General features: G+C 47.3%; 1 protein-coding gene across 7 annotated transcripts in view; it reads left to right on the top strand.

The window, feature by feature from the left end:
* Nucleotides 1-19,669, top strand: part of LOC110537471 (autism susceptibility gene 2 protein) — a 489,908-nt gene extending 470,239 nt beyond the window's left edge. The window contains exons 7-19 of one of the 7 annotated variants that reach the window (XM_021623533.2): nt 6,283-6,850; nt 8,360-8,658; nt 11,310-11,542; nt 12,961-13,005; nt 14,037-14,132; nt 14,328-14,399; nt 14,576-14,605; nt 14,725-14,796; nt 15,223-15,361; nt 15,816-15,896; nt 16,198-16,281; nt 16,481-16,721; nt 16,843-19,669. In XM_021623533.2, the coding sequence (XP_021479208.1) occupies nt 6,283-6,850; nt 8,360-8,658; nt 11,310-11,542; nt 12,961-13,005; nt 14,037-14,132; nt 14,328-14,399; nt 14,576-14,605; nt 14,725-14,796; nt 15,223-15,361; nt 15,816-15,896; nt 16,198-16,281; nt 16,481-16,721; nt 16,843-18,163 (3,281 nt within the window). In that variant the 3' untranslated portion in view covers nt 18,164-19,669. Of the gene's footprint in view, nt 1-6,282; nt 6,851-8,359; nt 8,659-11,309; nt 11,543-12,960; nt 13,006-14,036; nt 14,133-14,327; nt 14,400-14,575; nt 14,606-14,724; nt 14,797-15,219; nt 15,362-15,815; nt 15,897-16,197; nt 16,282-16,480; nt 16,722-16,842 lie in introns of all 7 variants that reach the window. The other 6 variants (XM_021623532.2, XM_021623537.2, XM_021623536.2 and 3 more) reach the window with 6 other exon arrangements.
* Nucleotides 19,670-20,611: the final 942 nt, after the last annotated feature.

Genomic DNA, 20,611 nt, shown 5'->3' with positions numbered 1-20,611 from the left:
AGATATAGGGGATCGAATGAGAGACATAGAGAGGAGATAGATATAGGGGTTCGAATGAGAGACAGAGAGAGAAGATAGATATAGGGAATCGAATGAGAAACAGAGAGAGGAGATAGATATAGGGAATTGAAAGAGAGACAGAGAGAGGAGATAGATATAGGGGTTCGAAAGAGAGAGAGAGAGGAGATAGATATAGGGAATCGAAAGAGAGACAGAGAGGGAGGGGGGGAGAAATGGAGAAAGAGAGAAGGGGGGAGGGAGTGGGGGGTGAGTCCAGGCCTTTGAAGGTCTCTGTCTGCTGTGACAGACAGCTGGGATTATGGTTGTCAGCGGTTCTCCCAAGGTGGGCTGTTTTTACCATCCCCCTGAAACATGGCCACAGTCTTTTAGGTTCCTCTTCCCCCAACAGACAGAGAGAGAAGAAGGAGCAGGTGTGTTGCAATATGGTGCAGCAGGTTACCTGCTGTTGCATCGCCTTCTGCACTCTCTCTCCTCTTTGTCTCTCTCTCGCTCTCTCTCTCTCTCTCTCTCTCAATTCAATTCAATTCAAGGGCTTTATTGGCATGGGAAACATGTGTTAACATTGCCAAAGCAAGTGAGGTAGATAATATATAAAGTGAATATATAAAGTGAAATAAACAATAAAAATTAACAGTAAACATTACACATACAGAAGTTTCCAAACAATAAAGACAATCCAAATGTCATATTATATATATACAGTGTTTTAACAATGTACAAATGGTTAAAGGACACAAGATAAAATAAATAAGCATAAATATGGGTTGTTTTTACAATGGTGTTTGTTCTTCACTGGTTGCCCTTTTCTCGTGGCAACAGGTCACAAATCTTGCTGCTGTGATGGCACACTGTGGAATTTCACCCAGTAGATATGGGTGTTTATCAAAATTGGATTTGTTTTCGAATTCTTTGTGGATCTGTGTAATCTGAGGGAAATATGTCTCTCTAATATGGTCGGTCGGTCATACATTGGGCAGGAGGTTAGGAAGTGCAGCTCAGTTTCCACCTCATTTTGTGGGCAGTGAGCACACACGTCTTCTCTTGAGAGCCATGTCTGCCTACGGCGGCCTTTCTCAATAGCAAGGCTATGCTCACTGAGTCTGTACATAGTCAAAGCTTTCCTTAATTTTGGGTCAGTCACAGTGGTCAGGTATTCTGCCGCTGTGTACTCTCTGTTTAGGGCCAAATAGCATTCTAGTTTGCTCAGTTTTTTTGTTAATTCTTTCCAATGTGTCAAGTAATTATCTTTTTGTTTTCTCATGATTTGGTTGGGTCTAATTGTGCTGCTGTCCTGGGGCTCTGTAGGGTGTGTTTGTGTTTGTGAACAGAGCCCCAGGACCACCTTGCTTAGGGGACTCTTCTCCAGGTTCATCTCTCTGTAGGTGATGGCTTTGTTATGGAAGGTTTGGGAATCGCTTCCTTTTAGGTGGTTATAGAATTTAACGGCTCTTTTCTGGATTTTGATAATTAGTGGGTATCGGCCTAATTCTGCTCTGCATGCATTATTTGGTGTTCTACGTTGTACACAGAGGATATTTTTGCAGAATTCTGCGTGCAGAGTCTCAATTTGGTGTTTGTCCCATTTCGTGAAGTCTTGGTTGGTGAGCGGACCCCAGACCTCACAACCATAAAGGGCAATGGGCTCTATGACTGATTCAAGTATTTTTAGCCAAATCCTAATTGGTATGTTGAAATGTATGTTCCTTTTGATGGCATAGAGACCTTGCCTTGTCTTGTCTCTCAGATCGTTTACAGCTTTGTGGAAGTTACCTGTGGCGCTGATGTTTAGGCCAAGGTATGTATAGTTTTTTGTGTGCTCTAGGGCAACAGTGTCTAGATGGAATTTGTATTTGTGGTCCTGGTGACTGGACCTTTTTTGGAACACCATTATTTTGGTCTTACTGAGATTTACTGTCAGGGCCCAGGTCTGACAGAATCTGTGCATACGATCTAGGTGCTGCTGTAGGCCCTCCTTGGTTGGTGACAGAAGCACCAGATCATCAGCAAACAGCAGACATTTGACTTCGGATTCTAGTAGGGTGAGGTCGGGTGCTGCAGACTTTTCTAGTGCCCTCGCCAATTTGTTGATATATATGTTGAAGAGGGTGGGGCTTAAGCTGCATCCCTGTCTCACCCCACGACCCTGTGTGAAGAAATGTGTGTTTTTTGCCAATTTTACGCGCACACTTGTTGTTTGTGTACATGGATTTTATACTGTCGTATGTTTTACCCCCAACACCACTTTCCATCAGTTTGTATAGCCGACCCTCATGCCAAATTGAGTTGAAGGCTTTTTTGAAATCAACAAAGCATGAGAAGGCTTTGCCTTTGTTTTGGTTTGTTTGGTTGTCAATTAGGGTGTGCAGGGTGAATACATGGTCTGTTGAACGGTAATTTGGTAAAAAGCCAATTTGACATTTGCTCAGTACATTGTTTTCATTGAGGAAATATACGAGTCTGCTGTTAATTATAATGCAGAGGATTTACCCAAGGTTACTGTTGACGCATATTCCACGGTAGTTATTGGGGTCAAATTTGTCTCCACTTTTGTAGATTGGGGTTATCAGTCCTTGGTTCCAAATATTGGGGAAGATGCCAGAGCTCTCTCTCTCTCTCTCCAACTCTCTCTCTCTCTCTCTCTCTACTCCTCCCCCCAACTCTCTCTCTCTCTCTCACTCACTCACTCACTCACTCACTCACTCACTCACTCACTCACTCACTCACTCACTCACTCACTCACACACTCACACACTCACACACTCACACACTCACACACTCACACACTCACACACACACACACACACACACACACACACTCACACACACACACACACACACACACACACAGAGACAAAGCAGGGTTAACCAGAGTTGGCTCAGTTTTCCCCCACATTTCCTGGCAGCGTGTTTCCTTTCAGTAGCACCTGTTTCCTTCCACATCTCAACAGGTGCACAGATGTCAGCACAGCACTCTCTAGTTACTCTATCCAAACGAGCTCTTGGCTTGATGGATGGTTAAATGAACGGTTAAATGAAAATTATCACCTTCCCTCTAGCTTGCTATCTCTGGTCTTTGAACCCTAAGTGTTGTAGAGTTATGTTTGTTCAATGAGAATGTTTTGTGTCCTCTGAACCACGAGGGTCATACTCAGTAGGCCTCAGCATCACTGGAGCAGACCGGCTGCTGGATGCTGGGAGTTCGACACTGAGCAGGCTGGACAGTTTGGTGTCCTCTGAGGCGCCTGTCTCTTGCATCATGGAGTTTGGATAAGGATATATAGCCTCTTAGCTTCACTTCAGCTCTCATCATTGTCTTCCCTCACTGTGTGTCTCAGACCACAATCTATCCCTTGGCTAGCTGACGACCGATCTGTTTGTACTGTCTTGTCAACTCCTATGATCATTGTCGCACATTAGGAGTTGGAGTTGGTAAGGCCGCACAAACAGATCTGGGACTAGGCTATCCCCGGGCCAACAGAGACACAGACTTAGTGAAGATGTCCATCCGGACATTTGGAGCTGATAGCTCATAGCTAGGCTGTTTGCTGCAATGGTTTTGTGTGATTGAAGCGTTGTAACCCCTGACTCCATTGGATCCTGTGGGTGAAGGGATGGCGTGTGGGTTAAGAATGTGTGATGGGGCTATTTAGGGGAGGAATGGGACAGAGAGACAGGGAGAAGGGGACAGGGACTGAGTGTTGGGATGCCCCAGAGGTCTGTACCCCCAGAGGTCTGTACCCCTATAAATCTGTCAGGACAGTCTCCAGCTACACAACAGAGAGGGAGGGTGCGTTTTGTCGCAATCAGAGCTAAAATAAATGCTGAAATGCTAGTCCCCTCACTCACCCCTTTTCCTAGTATTGCATTCTCTATTTTGTTTATTGAACATCCATACCCCCCCGTCTAATGTAGTCCCAGTGGCAGCAGTGGGGGTGTAGTTAATGTTCTGTAAGTGGTTAGAGGGGGTTACAGGGGGCTCACCCCTGGATAATGAGCGGTGCTCTTAAACCCCTCGCCTCTGTCCCCAGACACCCATCTTAATGAATGGCTGTTCTGCTTTTCTCTGCTCGCCCACCACCCCACTCTAAGCCCCTCAGTTCCTCTGAGCCTTAAATCCAGCCCTTGGCATCACCACCACCTCAAGCCGTAAGAAATGAACAAATAACCTCCAACAGGCCTCATTCATTTCTTCCCCATTCTAATGTGATATAAACCAGCACATTCATGGGCCCACTTCCCCACTACTACTTAAAAACACAACATGTTGGGATAGGAAAACAGCAGGGCTGGTTCTTGTAAGGAACCAACAGGGGGGGGGGGGGGGGGTGTATTTGTTTCCAGGGATCAAGGAGACTGACAAATCACCTCTCATGGGAAGAGCTGTACACATCTCCTCTGCTCCTATCCTCCTCCTGGCCCAGGAGTCTTCATTACGAGGAGAAGAGACACCTTCTTTTCAACGTTTCCTATTAGCACATTCTCGAAACAAGCCCAGCGACCTCAGGGGGAAAGAAAGGGGGGATGGAGAATTAGGAGGCTCGCCCTCCATCTGTCCATCTGTTACTCCAGGCATGTTTTCTACCTAGAAGGAGCCTCTGTAGAAGTTGGTGGCGTGGGCGAGCGGGGCAGATTGGTGTGGCCTATGGCATGGATCTGGTCTGAATATAGGCAGACACTGACTGGTGTTAGTGTGCGTTAGAGCCAGCCTGAGTGGTGCGAGTCAGTACCATATTAGACTACAGAAAACAGACATTGTGCACATTTTATTGTGGCCTGGTTGACGTTTTACAATCAAACATTTTGCGGAGGATTTTTCTGCTGATGGACCTTATCGTTGTATTTAATAGGTTTTATAAAGCCCAGGATCATCAACTAGATTCACCCGCTGGGCGTTTTGTTTCTTGAGCGGATGGTCTGGGGACCAGAACATAATTACAAATCATTACTAGACTGGAACGCCAAACAGATCATATATTTGACTAAAGCATAATATTTTCAAACCTTGCTTACATTTGTATACGATCTCATACAGTGTATCACTCTAATATGCGTGGGAATACTTCTGAACAGATTTCCAAAATGAAAATCACTTGAAGCGGATTCCCTGGTGTTTTTACAGTCTTTTATGTAAAAACAAAACAGAAAAATGAACTTGTTTATGTTGTTGCTCAGAACACTTGGGGGACCGAATAAAATCTGCCAATTGGTGAACCCTGATATAGGCTATGTTGAAATGTCATAATGATCTGACAAAGTGTGCCAGTTCAGAAGGATACACTTTATCTGCAGAGTGTGTGTGTGTTTTGTGTTCTCCCGCTGACAGATGTCTTGCACTGTCTCATCTCTCCGGGGAGAAGTGGTGGTCAATAGCTGTTACAGCAGATAATAGATATTGATCCCTTGGTCTATCTGCTGCTGGCCAGGCATTTTCTGGCCTGACCCCTAATGATGGTGTCACATGTGCCTTGGTGCTTTAATCCTTGTTTAACATTCTACTGGTAATGGTTGGCTTTGTATGGAGCCCGGGAGAGAGAGAGAGAGAGAGAGAGAGAGAGAGAGAGAGAGAGAGAGAGAGAGAGAGAGAGAGAGAGAGGGGGGCAGGCGGAGAGACAGGTGACCAGGCGTGGTCTGCTCTCTGTCTGTAAGCTGTCTCTCTGTCATATTACTGCTAGGCCGGTCCCTGGGTCCCTTGGGTCTTCCTCTATGAGGCCAGGGGCCCCTGGGACCAGCCTAACAACAATACTACAGAGAGAGCCACCTCAGAGGCTTTCTGCTATAGTGGAGCACCAGAGGGCTGCCTGCCTCACTGCCACGGCCCTGCGGTACTGGCCCAATCATCAGCTCTGCAGAGATTTAGCCAGTGTGTGCGTGCATGCGTGCCCCCAGAAGCCCAGAGAGAAACATTAATTACTGGTTGTGTATGCACTGTCATCCTCCATTAGTCTTCCTGCTCCAGCTCATACACCATGCAGGGAGCTGACTGTTGATGCTTCAGCACAGTGTCTGTCTGAGTAGGACCTACCTGCCATGTACAAGCACTGTAGAGGGGCTCTGTTGAGGTCTTGCATCCTGTATATCATACTATTAATGGACTTTATCAATGGGCTGTTTAGAAATGAGCAGAGTTTGTCTAGTGTTTGGAAGCTCTTGTGGAGTTCTTATTTGTTGGAGTGAGCAGTCTGTGTGATTCAATATGAACCGTGTCTGTGACTGAAGTACTGACCAGTCTCTCTTTTTGTGTTTCCCTCTCTCTGTCCACAGTTCCAGATTTCAGCATCAATGCAGTCTCCACCAATGACAGCCAGGAGCGTGGCGGCCTGGGCCTCCCCAAGGTGTCAGGCCTAGAGCGCAGCCAGGAGAAGAGCCTGGAAAGCTGCAGGGACGCCCTCGTGCCTCCCCCCGCACCCAGTGCTCCCAAGCAGCCCCTACCCCCTCAGCCCTGTGCGGCTGCCCGCCCCCTGCCTCTGTCCCTACCCTCCTCCCAGGCCCAGCCCTTTCCCCCCAGCTCCCGTCTGGCCCAGGTACCTGTCCACCAGCCCCCACGCTCAGAGGCTTCCCTCAGGCCTCAGATCCCTGAAGTCCTGCCTCTTGCTCAGGGCCAAGAGCCCTCGCAGCCCCCCCAACCCAGGCCCCAGCACCAGCCTCAGACCCTGCCCCACCCGCGGCCTCCGCCCACCGCCAGCCTGCACACACACCTTCCGTCTACCGCCCTACCGGCCCACCCCCCCAGCCAGAGCCCGGCCGGGCTTCATCGCCCTCCCTCACGCTGTGGGCCACACCCTCGCCCCCTGTCTGCCTACAGCAATAGCCTTAGCTTCAACGGCCTCAGGTTAGTCCCAAACTCTTATCTTATGTCAGCATGTAAATGATTGGCAAGATCAAACCTTGAGTTAGTAATGTGCTGAAACCCTCCAGCCAAATAACATCGCTGACTCTCACCAGGGTAGTTAAACCACCGCCTCTCCAGCTGAGCGATAAGTGCTTGGATTTAGTTACCACCCACATTGTCATCCGCTGATAGTAGCCTTCAGCTCTCTACCTACCAGTCACAGCTCTTTACCGATCTCTATGGATCAGCTAGCTGTTCCACCACCCATTATCAAGCAGCATACTGTGCTTTAATTCAGCGCTCCAGGATAGAGCCCCACTCAGCCCCAGTCCCAGCGAAAGCTCTCCGTCTCAGGGAGGAGCTGGCTCTGTGACTGGAACCCTCTGCCAGTGTGCCAACGGGTCTGGCAGCCTCTGTGAATAATCACATGGTGGTTATGGAGACAGGCGGCAGCTGCTAATAAGCTTTTGGGCTTAGCTTGTTAAGATACTGCTACATGAGTCTCAGAGGGAGAAACCCACACACACAACAACAGGCTCTCTGCCTGGTCTCTTCCTCTCTCTTGCTCTCTCCTTTTTTATGCATGTACCTCTGGAGCTGCTTAAAGGGATCATTTGGGATTTTGGCACTGATGTTCTTTATCTACTTCCCCAGAGTCAGATGAACTTGTGGATACCATGTTTATGTCTCTGTGTCCAGTATGACGGAAGTTAGTGGTAGTTTGATAATGATAATCAGTGTTAGCTCAATGACTGGAAGGCTATGGGTATCTACTAGCATGCGAGCAGATACCCATAGACTTCCAGTCTTCATTGCACTAAAGCTAGTAGGACTGGCTCATGAAACGACCGCTAACTTCCTTCATACTGGACACAGAGACATACAAATGGTATCCACAAGTTCATCTGACTCAGGGGAAGTTGATAAAGAAAATCAGTGCCAAAATCCCGAAGTGTCCCTTCAACTAGAGAAACGTTCAAACACAGATGCTGTTCTATAATGTTTGCCAGTGGTGGTTATTTTAGCAATAAGGCCCGAGGGGGTGTGGTATATGGCCAATATACCACAGCTAAGGGCTGATCTTAGGCACGACGCAACGCGGAGGTTTGAAAATTGGCCATATACCACAAACCCCAGAGGTGCCTTATTGCTATTACAAACTGGTTACCAATGTAATTAGAGCAGTAAAAATAAATGTTTTGTCATTCCCGTGATATACGGTCTCATATACCACAGCTGTCAGGCAATCAGCATTCAGGGCTCAAACCAACCAGTTTATAATTGCACTTATAAACTGGGTGGTTTGAGCCCTGAATGCTGATTGGCTGACATCCGTAGGTATATCAGACCATATACCACGGGTATGACAAAACATTTAATGGGATGTGAAACCTTTCTGTCTATTAGAGCTTCATATCTACTATAAATAGGGGGAAGAGTTGACATGTGGAAGTGGTATCATTTTTCTTTTTCTCTCTCCCCTTCTCTGTCCTTCTCTCTCTCTAACAGCAGTCGGAGCAGTACCCCGGGCGGTACCAAGCCCCACGGCCCCGCTGGCCCGTCCCCACACCTACCCCACCTCCCGCCATCCGGCTCAGTCGCTGCAGCAGCAGCCACCGCCTTCCCCCTGTCCATCCCAGCCAATCAGATTGCTCCCCACGGCTTCCCCCCCGCCCTGCAGTCCTCGCCACACCCCCATCACCCCAATATGTTTGCGCCTCCAGCAGTCTTGCCCCCACCTCCGCCACTGACGTCTAGCACCCTGCCGGTCCCCGGAGGACACCCCGCCGCTGGGACACCCTACTCAGGTAGGCACATGTACCAGGCTGCCCCCACGTGGTCTGGCAGGAGAACTGCACCACAACAACAAAGTGCAAATCTGTAAATTCTCATGGCTGTTGTGGCAGAAACCAGGTCATTTGTAGCATGATAGGTGCGTGTGGAGCACAAGACATGTCAAACTGTGACAGGGAGCGAGAGAGACGGACATAAGGTTACCTAGGTGCTAATTTATAGGAGACAGAGACTGACGACTCAGGATTGTGTTAGCTGCACTCTGCCGTCTGTGTTTGTCTATAGTAGTGCAGTAGGTGCTGACAGGCATCCTGTCCTTTCCTCTGTCTATATTCTGTTGGGTTTGATTAATTGATTGATTGATTTGGTTACTCAAACAACACACACTATCTTTCCAATCAGGCCATGTGATGAAAGTGCTTATGCCCTCTCCTGTCGTGCCAAACTGTGATCAAATGTGATCATAATTTAGCAACGGTATCGCTCTGAGCAATTCTCACTTTCACAAGGAAATGTGTTCATCTCACCGAAAATCAAAACAGTCAATACAGAATCATTTTTTCTGAAAAGCATGTCAAATGCATTTGTCTATTTCTCCTCGACCTGTTGTGAGCCGGTCAGTTAATGAACAGCTCTGGTCTAAAATGGGGTTAGAGGTTTTCATATACAGTGCCTTGCGAAAGTATTCGGCCCCCTTAAACTTTGCAACCTTTTGCCACATTTCAGGCTTCAAACATAAAGATATAAAACTGTATTTTTTTGTGAAGAATCAACAACAAGTGGGACACAATCATGAAGTGGAACGACATTTATTGGATATTTCAAACTTTTTCAACAAATCAAAAACTGAAAAATTGGGCGTGCAAAATTATTCAGCCCCTTTACTTTCAGTGCAGCAAACTCTCTCCAGAAGTTCAGTGAGGATCTCTGAATGATCCAATGTTGACCTAAATGACTAATGATGATAAATACAATCCACCTGTGTGTAATCAAGTCTCCGTATAAATGCACCTGCACTGTGATAGTCTCAGAGGTCCGTTAAAAGCGCAGAGAGCATCATGAAGAACAAGGAACACACCAGCCAGGTCCGAGATACTGTTGTGAATAAGTTTTGGATACAAAAAGATTTCCCAAGCTTTAAACATCCCAAGGAGCACCGTGCAAGCGATAATATTGAAATGGAAGGAGTATCAGACCACTGCAAATCTACCAAGACCTGGTCGTCCCTCTAAACTTTCAGCTCATACAAGGAGAAGACTGATCAGAGATGCAGCCAAGAGGCCCATGATCACTCTGGATGAACTGCAGAGATCTACAGCTGAGGTGGGAGACTCTGTCCATAGGACAACAATCAGTCGTATATGGCACAAATCTGGCCTTTATGGAAGAGTGGCAAGAAGAAAGCAATTTCTTAAAGATATCCATAAAAAGTGTTGTTTAAAGTTTGCCACAAGCCACCTGGGAGACACACCAAACATGTGGAAAAAGGTGCTCTGGTCAGATGAAACCAAAATTGAACTTTTTGGCAACAATGCAAAACGTTATGTTTGGCGTAAAAGCAACACAGCTCATCACCCTGAACACACCATCCCCACTGTCAAACATGGTGGTGGCAGCATCATGGTTTGGGCCTGCTTTTCTTCAGCAGGGACAGGGAAGATGGTTAAAATTGATGGGAAGATGGATGGAGCCAAATACAGGACCATTCTGGAAGAAAACCTGATGGAGTCTGCAAAAGACCTGAGACTGGGACAGAGATTTGTCTTCCAACAAGACAATGATCCAAAACATAAAGCAAAATCTACAATGGAATGGTTCAAAAATAAACATATCCAGGTGTTAGAATGGCCAAGTCAAAGTCCAGACCTGAATCCAATCGAGAATCTGTGGAAAGAACTGAAAACTGCTGTTCACAAATGCTCTCCATCCAACCTCACTGAGCTCGAGCTGTTTTGCAAGGAGGAATGGGAAAAAATTTCAGTCTCTCGATGTGCAAAACTGATAGAGACATACCCCAAGCGACCTACAGCTGTAATCGCAGCAAAAGGTGGCGCTACAAAGTATTAACTTAAGGGGGCTGAATAATTTTGCACGCCCAATTTCTCAGTTTTTGATTTGTTAAAAAAGTTTGAAATATCCAATAAATGTCGTTCCACTTCATGATTGTGTCCCACTTGTTGTTGATTCTTCACAAAAAAATACAGTTTTATATCTTTATGTTTGAAGCCTGAAATGTGGCAAAAGGTCGCAAAGTTCAAGGGGGCCGAATACTTTCGCAAGGCACTGTAATTGCAGTAACGTTGCTGACTCTTCAAGCAGCATGCTCCGTTCAGGAATGTCCTGTGTGACTCCCATAGTGAAGATGATACAAGGACGTTGTCATCCGGATCATCCTGATTCTCTATCTTGGTTTTAATGTGACATGTGACTAACACCATAGATCCTCTGTAATGGTTGTAATGCACCATCATGGATATTGTTACTCTCACTTAAAACAGATCTGAAACAGACACTTTCGCTATCATGGGTATTCTTCCTCGTCTTCTCCGTAGCTGTTATAGAACCGATCTGGCAGAGACAAACACACACAGGCCCTGACCATGAGTCTTCTTCTTTCCTCCTCCTCTTCCTCCTCTTCTCCCCCTCTCCTTTCTCTCTCCTCCAGAACAAGACCTGCTGCGCCAGGAGCTCAACAACCGTTTCCTCGCCTCGCAGAGCGCCGACCGCGGGGCCTCCCTGGGCCCTCCCCCCTACCTGCGCACCGAGCTCCACCAGCACCAGCACCAGCACCAACACCAACACACGCACCAGCACACCCACCAGCACACCTTCACTCCCTTCTCCCACGCCATCATGCCAACCCCTGCACCCCCCATGGTGCGTACCCCAGCCAGAAATGTGAGGATAAGTAGAACACCACTCCGGGGAGGGCTGAGAGGGTTGTGGGTTTTGGGGAGGAGGGGCGGTGGACTGGGGGGTGAGGTGGGGGTGTAATGATAGCAATGTTTGATGATGTCTTATTTTATTAAGCTTTTACAGCAAAAACCTCAAAGTGCTTGGTGTATATGCATTAACAATGGGGTGGAAAGGGTAGTGTTTTTGAACACGGCTGTTTTAATACAGTATTGGTACTATAAGGTAGTCCTAGTCTCGCTGGAGGAAAACAGTTTTTTTGTGGCGTGCCTTCTAATAGTAACCATGTGTTTCTCCATTCTTTACCACAATGATGCCTTTCTTCTCCCAAAAACTCTTTCTAGTGTTTTCTCTGGAATATTTTGGGCACCCCAAACTTGAATCCAGCTTTTGCTAAATTGGCAATAACTGCCCCCGAGGCGGAGTTGTTTAATTCTGTGCCAGCTTTGAGAACATAATACCAGTCTAATCATTCTGTCTTAAATGACATCATGTACTGTAGTTAGTTGAGTTTTCATTATAGGAGAATGCTTTGGGTTTGGAGCCCCGCTGTTTATCTGGGGCCACAGGCACTGTGTGGCTGTCCTGCTGATTACAGGCCTTCTCACCAGCCCTCTCTCTAACACACACACACACACACACACCCCATGGTCCCAGACAACGGACACACACACACTTGTTTTTCTATCCTTGTGAGGACCTGAAATGTATTTCCATTCAAAATCATATTTTCCCTAAACCTTACCCTAACCTTAACCCCTAAGCCTAAAATAGCCGTTGTCCTCGTGGGAACGTAGGAAATGTCCCCACGAGGATAGAAGAATAAGACCACACACACACACACACACACACACACACACACACACACACACACACACACACACACACACACACACACACACACACACACACACACACACACACACACACACACACACACACACACACACACACACACACACACACACACACACACACACACACACACACACACACACACACAGAGTATCTTACATTGCTCTGAAGATATTCCTCAAAGGCAGATTGGCTAGCACTCTGGCAGCTAATGAGGACATGAAAGTGTTTTAAGGCCGCAGTGTTTATACTTGACTGGGGAAAATGTATTCCCTAGGTCCACATTAAACCACTAAAACCTCCCCAAATGAGACACAGGGATACACAGAGCTGCATAGTTTATGAGCTCTTCAGTCGCTCACGAAATGGGAGCGCGAGAGGCAGGGAAAGGGCTGTTAAGGCTGAGGATAACGATGTGGTCAAATGGCTCCTCTCTGTTCTTGATTCACTAAACAGCCCAGGCTGACATGTAGATCATTAAGCTTCTCTTTAGCTGCTGGAATATTCTTTCCCTGTTCTTAGTTCTGTTTATTTCCTTCCTTCTACAGTTTGAAAAATTCCCAACAAAAGTTGACCCCTTCTACAGACACAGCGTGAGTTTCTCTGTGTTTGTGGGGTAGTTTGTACACTCAGTACGTGCCTCTCCACCCATCTATCCATGCTAGTTCATGTTGTAGTTCTGTGTGTATTTACACAGTAGCTCCCATGCCTCCACCTCTGCTTCTGCTCTGAGAGAATACAGCATCCTGTCTGTCTGCTAACACGACTGCCTGCTTGCTCATTCATTCACTACTGTACCATTCACACGCTGGAACCTGGCTGAATCATTGCAACCCCCTTCCTACTCAAGTGAATAGGACAAATTCTCAATTTAGTTCAATGGCTGTACCAAGTGTGTGCATGTGTGCGTGTGCGTGTGTGTGTGTGTGCGCGCGCCGCTAAATGCTTTTGTCTCCACCACACTTGACCTCTGCCTTCAATTACTGCTCTGCTATTCAGAGGCATTCAACTGTTGTGCATGTTGTGAATCAGAGTAGCAATTACATGTTAGTCAGAGTTTGGTCTTAATTCATCTCACTACTATCACCACCATTAGGCTGGATAACCCCTCTTTAAAATGTGTTCATTAATGTGGAAGTATATTATGTAAGCCTCAACAGACACCCGTTGTGATTGTATAGGAGGATTCTTTCTGGTGAGAGAGTTCAGTTTTACTCTCAACACTAGCTAAGACTAGCCAATAACTGTAGATTTGTTTTAGTGGCTAATAAGTAACTCATAGGTTATTACTGTGTCATTTCCATGTTAGTGCTGAGTAAATACCTGGTGATTTCAGTACCATTATAAAAGTGTAACTGTTTTAGTTTTGTGAAACACTTTGAGCCACTAAGGACAGTGACAGTTGTAGCTACCTGACTGGCGGCGGTCTGGATGTTGATCCCTAGTTGTGGTGGGTTCGTTGTGACATCATCATGTCTGCCATGTTATTACCCTCCCCCCCAGCCCCCCTGTACCCTGTCATGTCATCATGGCCCCTCCCTCCTTCATCTCAGTGTTCATCCAGCTCCTTCTCCTGTGTCGGAACAACACCACACCCATCCTCACTCCTCTCTTCTGTTCTCAGCTGTTCCACTCCTACCCCCCGGGCGTGTCCGGCATTCCTCCAGTGATCCCTCCGAACGGGCCATTCGGCTCGCTGCAGGGGGCCTTCCAGCCCAAGGTAGGGGCCACACACACAAGGAGTGAACATGACAAACACATCTTCATTGTAGAGGGTGCTCTGACGGCCAACACACAGCTTAACATACGTTATCAGAATAGGGAGTGGACTTGGGAAACGTGCATGTACACACTAACGACAGAGACGGTGCTCCCCATACCTCCTCTCACAATGAGCTCTCTCTGTGTTCTGTAGACTTCTAACCCACTGGATGTGGCCTCAAGACCTGGAGCAGTCCAACACACACTCTTACACAAGGACCCCAGGGTAAGCACCCTGTCTGGACACACTCACGCATTCAATAGTGAAGCCACGCATAGTTGCTAAATAAAAAACACCTGAGAGACATGAAAGTAACTGAGCCCCCCCTCTCTTCACCTCCACCCCCCACCCCCCCACATCTCTCTATCCCCTCTCTAACTCTCCCTCTTTCTCTCCTCTAGCTAACGGATCCATTTCGGCCCATTCTCAGGGTAGGAATGCTTTAGTTCTCTCTCCCCTAAAAGAAAACTAAAAATAAACGTCCCATAATGTGTCCTTGAGAATCCTGCCTTTGAGGTTAACCATATCTTCTTGTTTTGCGTTTGTCCAGAAACCAGGGAAGTGGTGTGCCATGCATGTCCATATGGCCTGGCAGATCTACCACCACCAACAGAAAGTCAAGGTGAGACCTCCCCTTTGCATTTCCTTCCACTCACAGACTGTAGAGAAACACTGTCTGTTGTGCTTCACTATAGTGTGGTTCTCTAAACCCCAATGTTTTATCATCTAAGCCCCAAGCCAGTTACATTGGTAGTATAATCCAGCTCCCCTCCTGGAGAGAGACAGTATTGAGAGAGAGTCTTATAAGAGGACTGCCATCTTGTGGTATCTTCAGTGGTGTACTGGAGGGAAAATGCCGTTTACACACGTTTTATTTGCACAAGCCTTAACCCATCTTTTGCAGATATACAATGAAAGTATAGGAAATGTTACTTTACTCACATACGGCGATCAGCTTCATGCCTTAGCTCTCAGATAACCCTTCTGCTGCTGTGTAGGCGAAGGGTTTTTCATGTGCTGTTTCTCCCTGTCTGGCGTCTTCCAGCAGCAGATGCAGGTCGACCCACACAAGCTGGACTTTGGGCTCAAGCCGGAGTTCCTGAGTCGACCCCCCGGCCCCAGCCTCTTTGGCGCGATGCACCACCCCCACGACTTAGCGCGTCCCGCCACGCTCTTCTCAGCAGCAGGTGAGTGCGAGTTGGTTAGTGTCCTGGGTAAAGGTAGAATGACACCATAGAAATTGGATTACCAGAAGGGACAAAGCCCTTCAGACCAGAACAATTTGACTGGAACACTCATGGTTCATTGTATTTCTATGATTGACACAATATCTCCAGGACCTCCTCTCCCCACAGAGCTAGATCAATCCCACTGGCCACATGGTCTATTTTTAGCATGGCGTGTCAAGGCAAAGCACCGGTCTCCACATAGGTTACAGATTACATGTTGAGATCAATGCTCTTGGGACGCATCCTGCTTATCTTTCCTACATTGCATCTCAGTTCAAAATCATTAGGGAAGCTATGATGCTACAATCAAATATTTGAGCTACATTACACATGACTAAGCTAAGGGAGATGAATATCTACTTTTTCTATCATGAAGATGTCTTACATCAACTCTTTCTCTTTCCCATGTCAGGTTCTACACACCCGTCAGCCGGCCCGTTCGGCCACCCGTCCCACCACCCTGGCAACTTCCTCACCCCTGCACCTCACTTAGGTAAGGCGCAGCCCACACAGTACACCTAGTTAAGTCAAACTTGATTTAAAGAGATAAAAACATAGCATTTCAATTGATTTTGAGGGTGTATGGAGCATTGAGAAGTACAGTGTCTGTGTCAGAAGCTGGTTGACACTGTAAAGGAGCAATATAGAGAGGGTGCTGACTGTGTTTGCTCTCTCCTCCCTCCCGTGCTCATTCTCTTGCTCTTTCCCTCCCACTATCTCTCTCTCTGTCTGCCTGCCTCTCTCTCCCTCCCACTCTCTCTCTCTGTCTGCCTGTTTCTCTCTCCCTCCCTCAGAGCCATTCAGTAGGCCTCACTCATTTGGAGGACTCGCCTCTCTCAGCACAGCAGCCTTTGGTGGGCTTGGAAACCCAGCACTAAGTGAGTTTCATCTCCATGACAACAATGTATACGTGTATTTGACAACCAATCATTTGGATTTCCTGTCAGATTCTGAAAATGAAAAACAAACGTTGCTTGGGGTATTCATGGAATTCTAACGTTAGAGTTGACCGACCATCACACCAGGGAGATATGCCTTTTAACTTGTGTTTTGGTCTTTTCTTCTTTCCGTGTGTTGAATCCCTAACAGCGCCTAACTCTGTGTTTGGCCATAAAGACAGCCCCAATGCACAGCAGCACTTCAGCAACAATCACGAGCCGTGGAACCGGCTGCACCGCACACCGCCCTCCTTCCCCACCCCTCCACCCTGGCTCAAACCTGGCGACTCGGAGAGGAGCGCTTCAGTCAGCTCCCACGAGAGAGACCGAGACTCAGACAAGCGAGACACTTCCTCCGTCAACAAGGATGACAAGGAGAGGTGGGTGTTATGAAGAGACAACTCTGAATGTACATGAAAGCTATACCACTGACAAACAATGAACTAGTGATACAAATATGAAATATGACTTTAAAGCCCATTGTTGTGTGTGTCCATCCAGGGAAGCCATGGAGAAGCGTCACCAGACCCATCCGTCCCCAGTCCCCATCAACCCCATCAGCCTGTTGGGTCACAGCCGTCCCCCGGAGCCCCCAAGGAACCACCTGCCCCCCAGCGAACCCCCCAGGGATAAGGACAAGCCCAAAGACCGAGACAGGGACAGGGAGCACCCCGACTCCTGGAAGGACAACGGCACAGACGAGCACAAGCTCAAAGAAAATCACCACAGCGACAAGGACACAACGCCAATCATTCACGATGTGCGGGTGTCTGAGGACAAGGCCAATGGCAGAGGGACGACCTCACCCTACATCCGCCAGACCAGCCTGGACCGGCCCAACGGGGGCCTGGGGAGGGGGGAGAGGGAGACCCTGATGGAGAAGAAGGGAGAGCTGCCCTCTCCATACGAGCACCACAAGAAGAACAACAACGAGGTGAAGGTAAAGGAGGAGAGGAAAGAGGAGCAGGACAGCCCTACAGACAGGGACAGGCCCCCCTCTCACCCACACCCTCACATCCATCCACACCCGCCCCAGGTGCCCCCCACGCCCAGCTTCCACACCCACCCCGCCTCCTCCATGGCGATGCCCATGGGCATGGCGGGCGTCCACCCAATGAACAGCATCAGCGGCCTGGAGAGGACTCGAATGGTGGCCCCCTTCATGGGCATTAGCCCCATCCCAGGGGCAGAGAGGTTCCCCTACCCAGCCTTCCACTGGGACCCCATGAGGGACCCGTACAGGGGCCTGGACATCCACAGACGGGACCCTCTGACCAGGGAACTGCTGCTGAGAAATGACCCCCTGCACCGGCTGGCCGGGCAGCGCCTCTACGAGGCAGAACGCTCCTACAGGGACCGAGAAGCTCATGACTTTAACCGCGACCACCACCACCCTCTAGCCCTGGAGCAGCGCCGGGAGCAGGAGGCCCGGGCCCACCTGGAGGAGCGCGAGCGCCTGCACATGCTCAGAGAGGACTACGAGCACGGCCGCCTGCACGTCGCCATGCACCACCCCGCCCTGGAAGGCCACCTGCCACACCCCCACCCCGGCCTCATGGCCCCCGGATTACCCAGCATGCACTACTCCAGGGTAAGCCCCTCGGCCGCCGCTGCAGCGTATGCTGCCCACGCTGCCGCAGCCGCAGCCCACCAGAATGGTATCCTGAACAAAACCCCGCCCACAGCCTCCCTGAGCGCCCCGCCCCCCCTCATCCCCACGCTGGGTGCCAGGCCAGGATCCCCCAGACGGACTATGCCCCTCACCACAGACATCAGAGACAGACCGTCAGCCCACAACCACAAAGACATAGAGGCACGGTGAACGGAGCGGGGTGCAAACCCAGCCTCACCCTGGACTACAGGCAGATTCTGCCCCATACCCTGTGTCTGACAGAATTACTAACACTGAACTCACACCAAGCACTTAGCTTTGGGAAAACTAGACTGTACCATAGCTGTGAATAATATGTGGTTGAAAAACACCCACAGATGATGTTTTTGTTTTAAAAAAAAAAGGGAAAAAAAGGGGGATGAAATTATGTAAACAAAAAATGAGATTTTACTAAACTCTTTTTTCCAGTTTGCTCCTGCTTTTTGTGTGTATTGTTCTCTTGTATAGAAAGCGGCCTGGAATACCCTGAAGGTGTGTAGGCTCATAGAAACGGCACCCTCACAAAGACATTTTGGAATGTACAGGTACTTCAATGCATTGACAGACAGCAAAGTGTGTAGATATGTGTACAGTCGACATGCTCACTCCTTAAGGAACAAATCAAGGTACAAATATGCAAAAGGGTGTTTTGAAAGCTTTACTTTGAACAAATGTAAATAGAGGACTATTATTAAGAAAGAGGAAGGGTAGAATGTGCTTTTTGCTGATTGGTTTTTGCTTGACACGGCAGAAAAAGCATTGTACCAGAGACCACCATACCCCCCATTCAACTATGCAACAAATGTCTGGGCTTACACTCTGAAAGCCAGCCTGGTCCCCACCCCAACTAACTCTGACAACACTGTATTCTCTCCACAACCAAGATCTCACAAAACCATAATAATGTATATATCACTGAAATGAAATAGTGCTCGTAGAAAAACACTATACCGTACAACGGTTGTGCAAACGTAAAATAATTTCTTAAAAATTATACAAAGTTGTGGTGACAATCCTTAAAATGTCTATTATAGAGCTATTTTTATTTTCAGAGGAATTCCAATGCCTGAAGTCGCCGAACAGACAGTTTAAAGTGAGAGAGATCCCTTACTTATCAGTTACCCCAACAACTCAACTCACACTACTCCCACTACTAGTCTTGTTTTGGAGAGAATACAGCACATTTACAAAAATACACCACATTATCCCTTCTAAAGGAGTGTACAGTATGTGTTTGGAAATAAGTTATGTTTATCTAACAGTGTATTAAAGTCCTAAGTTGTTGTATCTACAAACATTTTAAAAAAGACAAAAAAGACGGTCTAAACTATGGATAGTTTGTTTCTAATGAGCAGAGATCTATTTTAGTAGTCCACTGAAGGTTTAGTTGTGCGCTTCAAAACTCTGTGAGAGCCAGATGTTGTGCAGTGTTTTTTTAAAACCCCACATTAAAAATGTCCACTGGAGCTGTAGTGGTTAGTCAATGCGTATTGCAGAGAGATTGTTAACAAGAAAAACCTTTTTTGCTGTTAATCATGTACGTTAAAAAAAGTATTTCTAGAATCAAAAAAAAATTAAGACCAAAAAAAAAAGAAGCGACTGAATCTTCAGCATGCTCCTCATTTAAACTTGTGTTATGTAAATTGTGCCATGTTATTAAAAAATGTGAACTAAAAATGTCTACTGGCTTTTTTATGATCATGAGAGGTAAATAATTGCGGGTTGGCACTAGAAATGTAAACATAATGTCCGACCCGACATCAGTGGTGTAAAATAACTACACCGAACAAAAATATGAACGCAACATGTAAAGTGTTGGTCCCATGTTTCATGAGCTGAAATAAAATATCCAACAAATTTTCCATACGCACAAAAAGCATTATTTTTTGCACAAATTTGTTTACAACCCTGTTAGTGACAAATATAATCCATCCACCTTACAGGTGTGGCATTTTAAGAAGCTGATTAAACAGTGCGATCATTACACACGCGCACTCTGTGCTGGGGACAATAAAAGGCTACCCTAAAAGTTTTGGCTGATGACAATGTTGTGAACAGAGTGCCCCGTGGTGGCGGTGGGCATAAGCTACGGACAACGAACGAACACAATTGCATTTTATCAATGGTAATTTGAATGCAAGATACCTTGATAAGATCCTGAAACCCATTGTTGTGCCATTCACCCGCCACCATCACCTCATGTTGCAGCATGATAATGCACGTCCCCATGTCGCAAGGATCTGTACACAATTCCTGGAAGCTGAAAATGTCCCAGTTCTTCCATGGCCTGCATACTCTCCAGACATGTCACGATTGAGCATGTTTGGGATGCTCTGAATCGATGTGTACAATAGCGTGTTCCAGTTCCCGCTAATATCCAGAAACTTCGCACAGCCATTGAAGAGGAGTGGGACAACATTCCCAAGGCCACAATCAACCGTTTGATCAACTTTTTGCGAAGGAGATGTGTCGTGCTACAAATGGTGGAAACACCAGATACTGTTTTTCTGATACCCACCGCGACATGACTGTTTTCCCAGTCATGTGAAATCCATAGATTAGGGCCTAATGAATTTATTTTAATTGACTGATTTCCTTATATGAACTGTAACTCAGTAA

The sequence above is a fragment of the Oncorhynchus mykiss genome, chromosome 12 (assembly GCF_013265735.2).
Source record: "Oncorhynchus mykiss isolate Arlee chromosome 12, USDA_OmykA_1.1, whole genome shotgun sequence".
NCBI classification, from domain to species: Eukaryota; Metazoa; Chordata; class Actinopteri; order Salmoniformes; family Salmonidae; genus Oncorhynchus; species Oncorhynchus mykiss.
The sequence above is the reverse complement of the archived record's forward strand: the minus strand, read 5'-3'. Positions and strand labels throughout refer to the sequence as shown.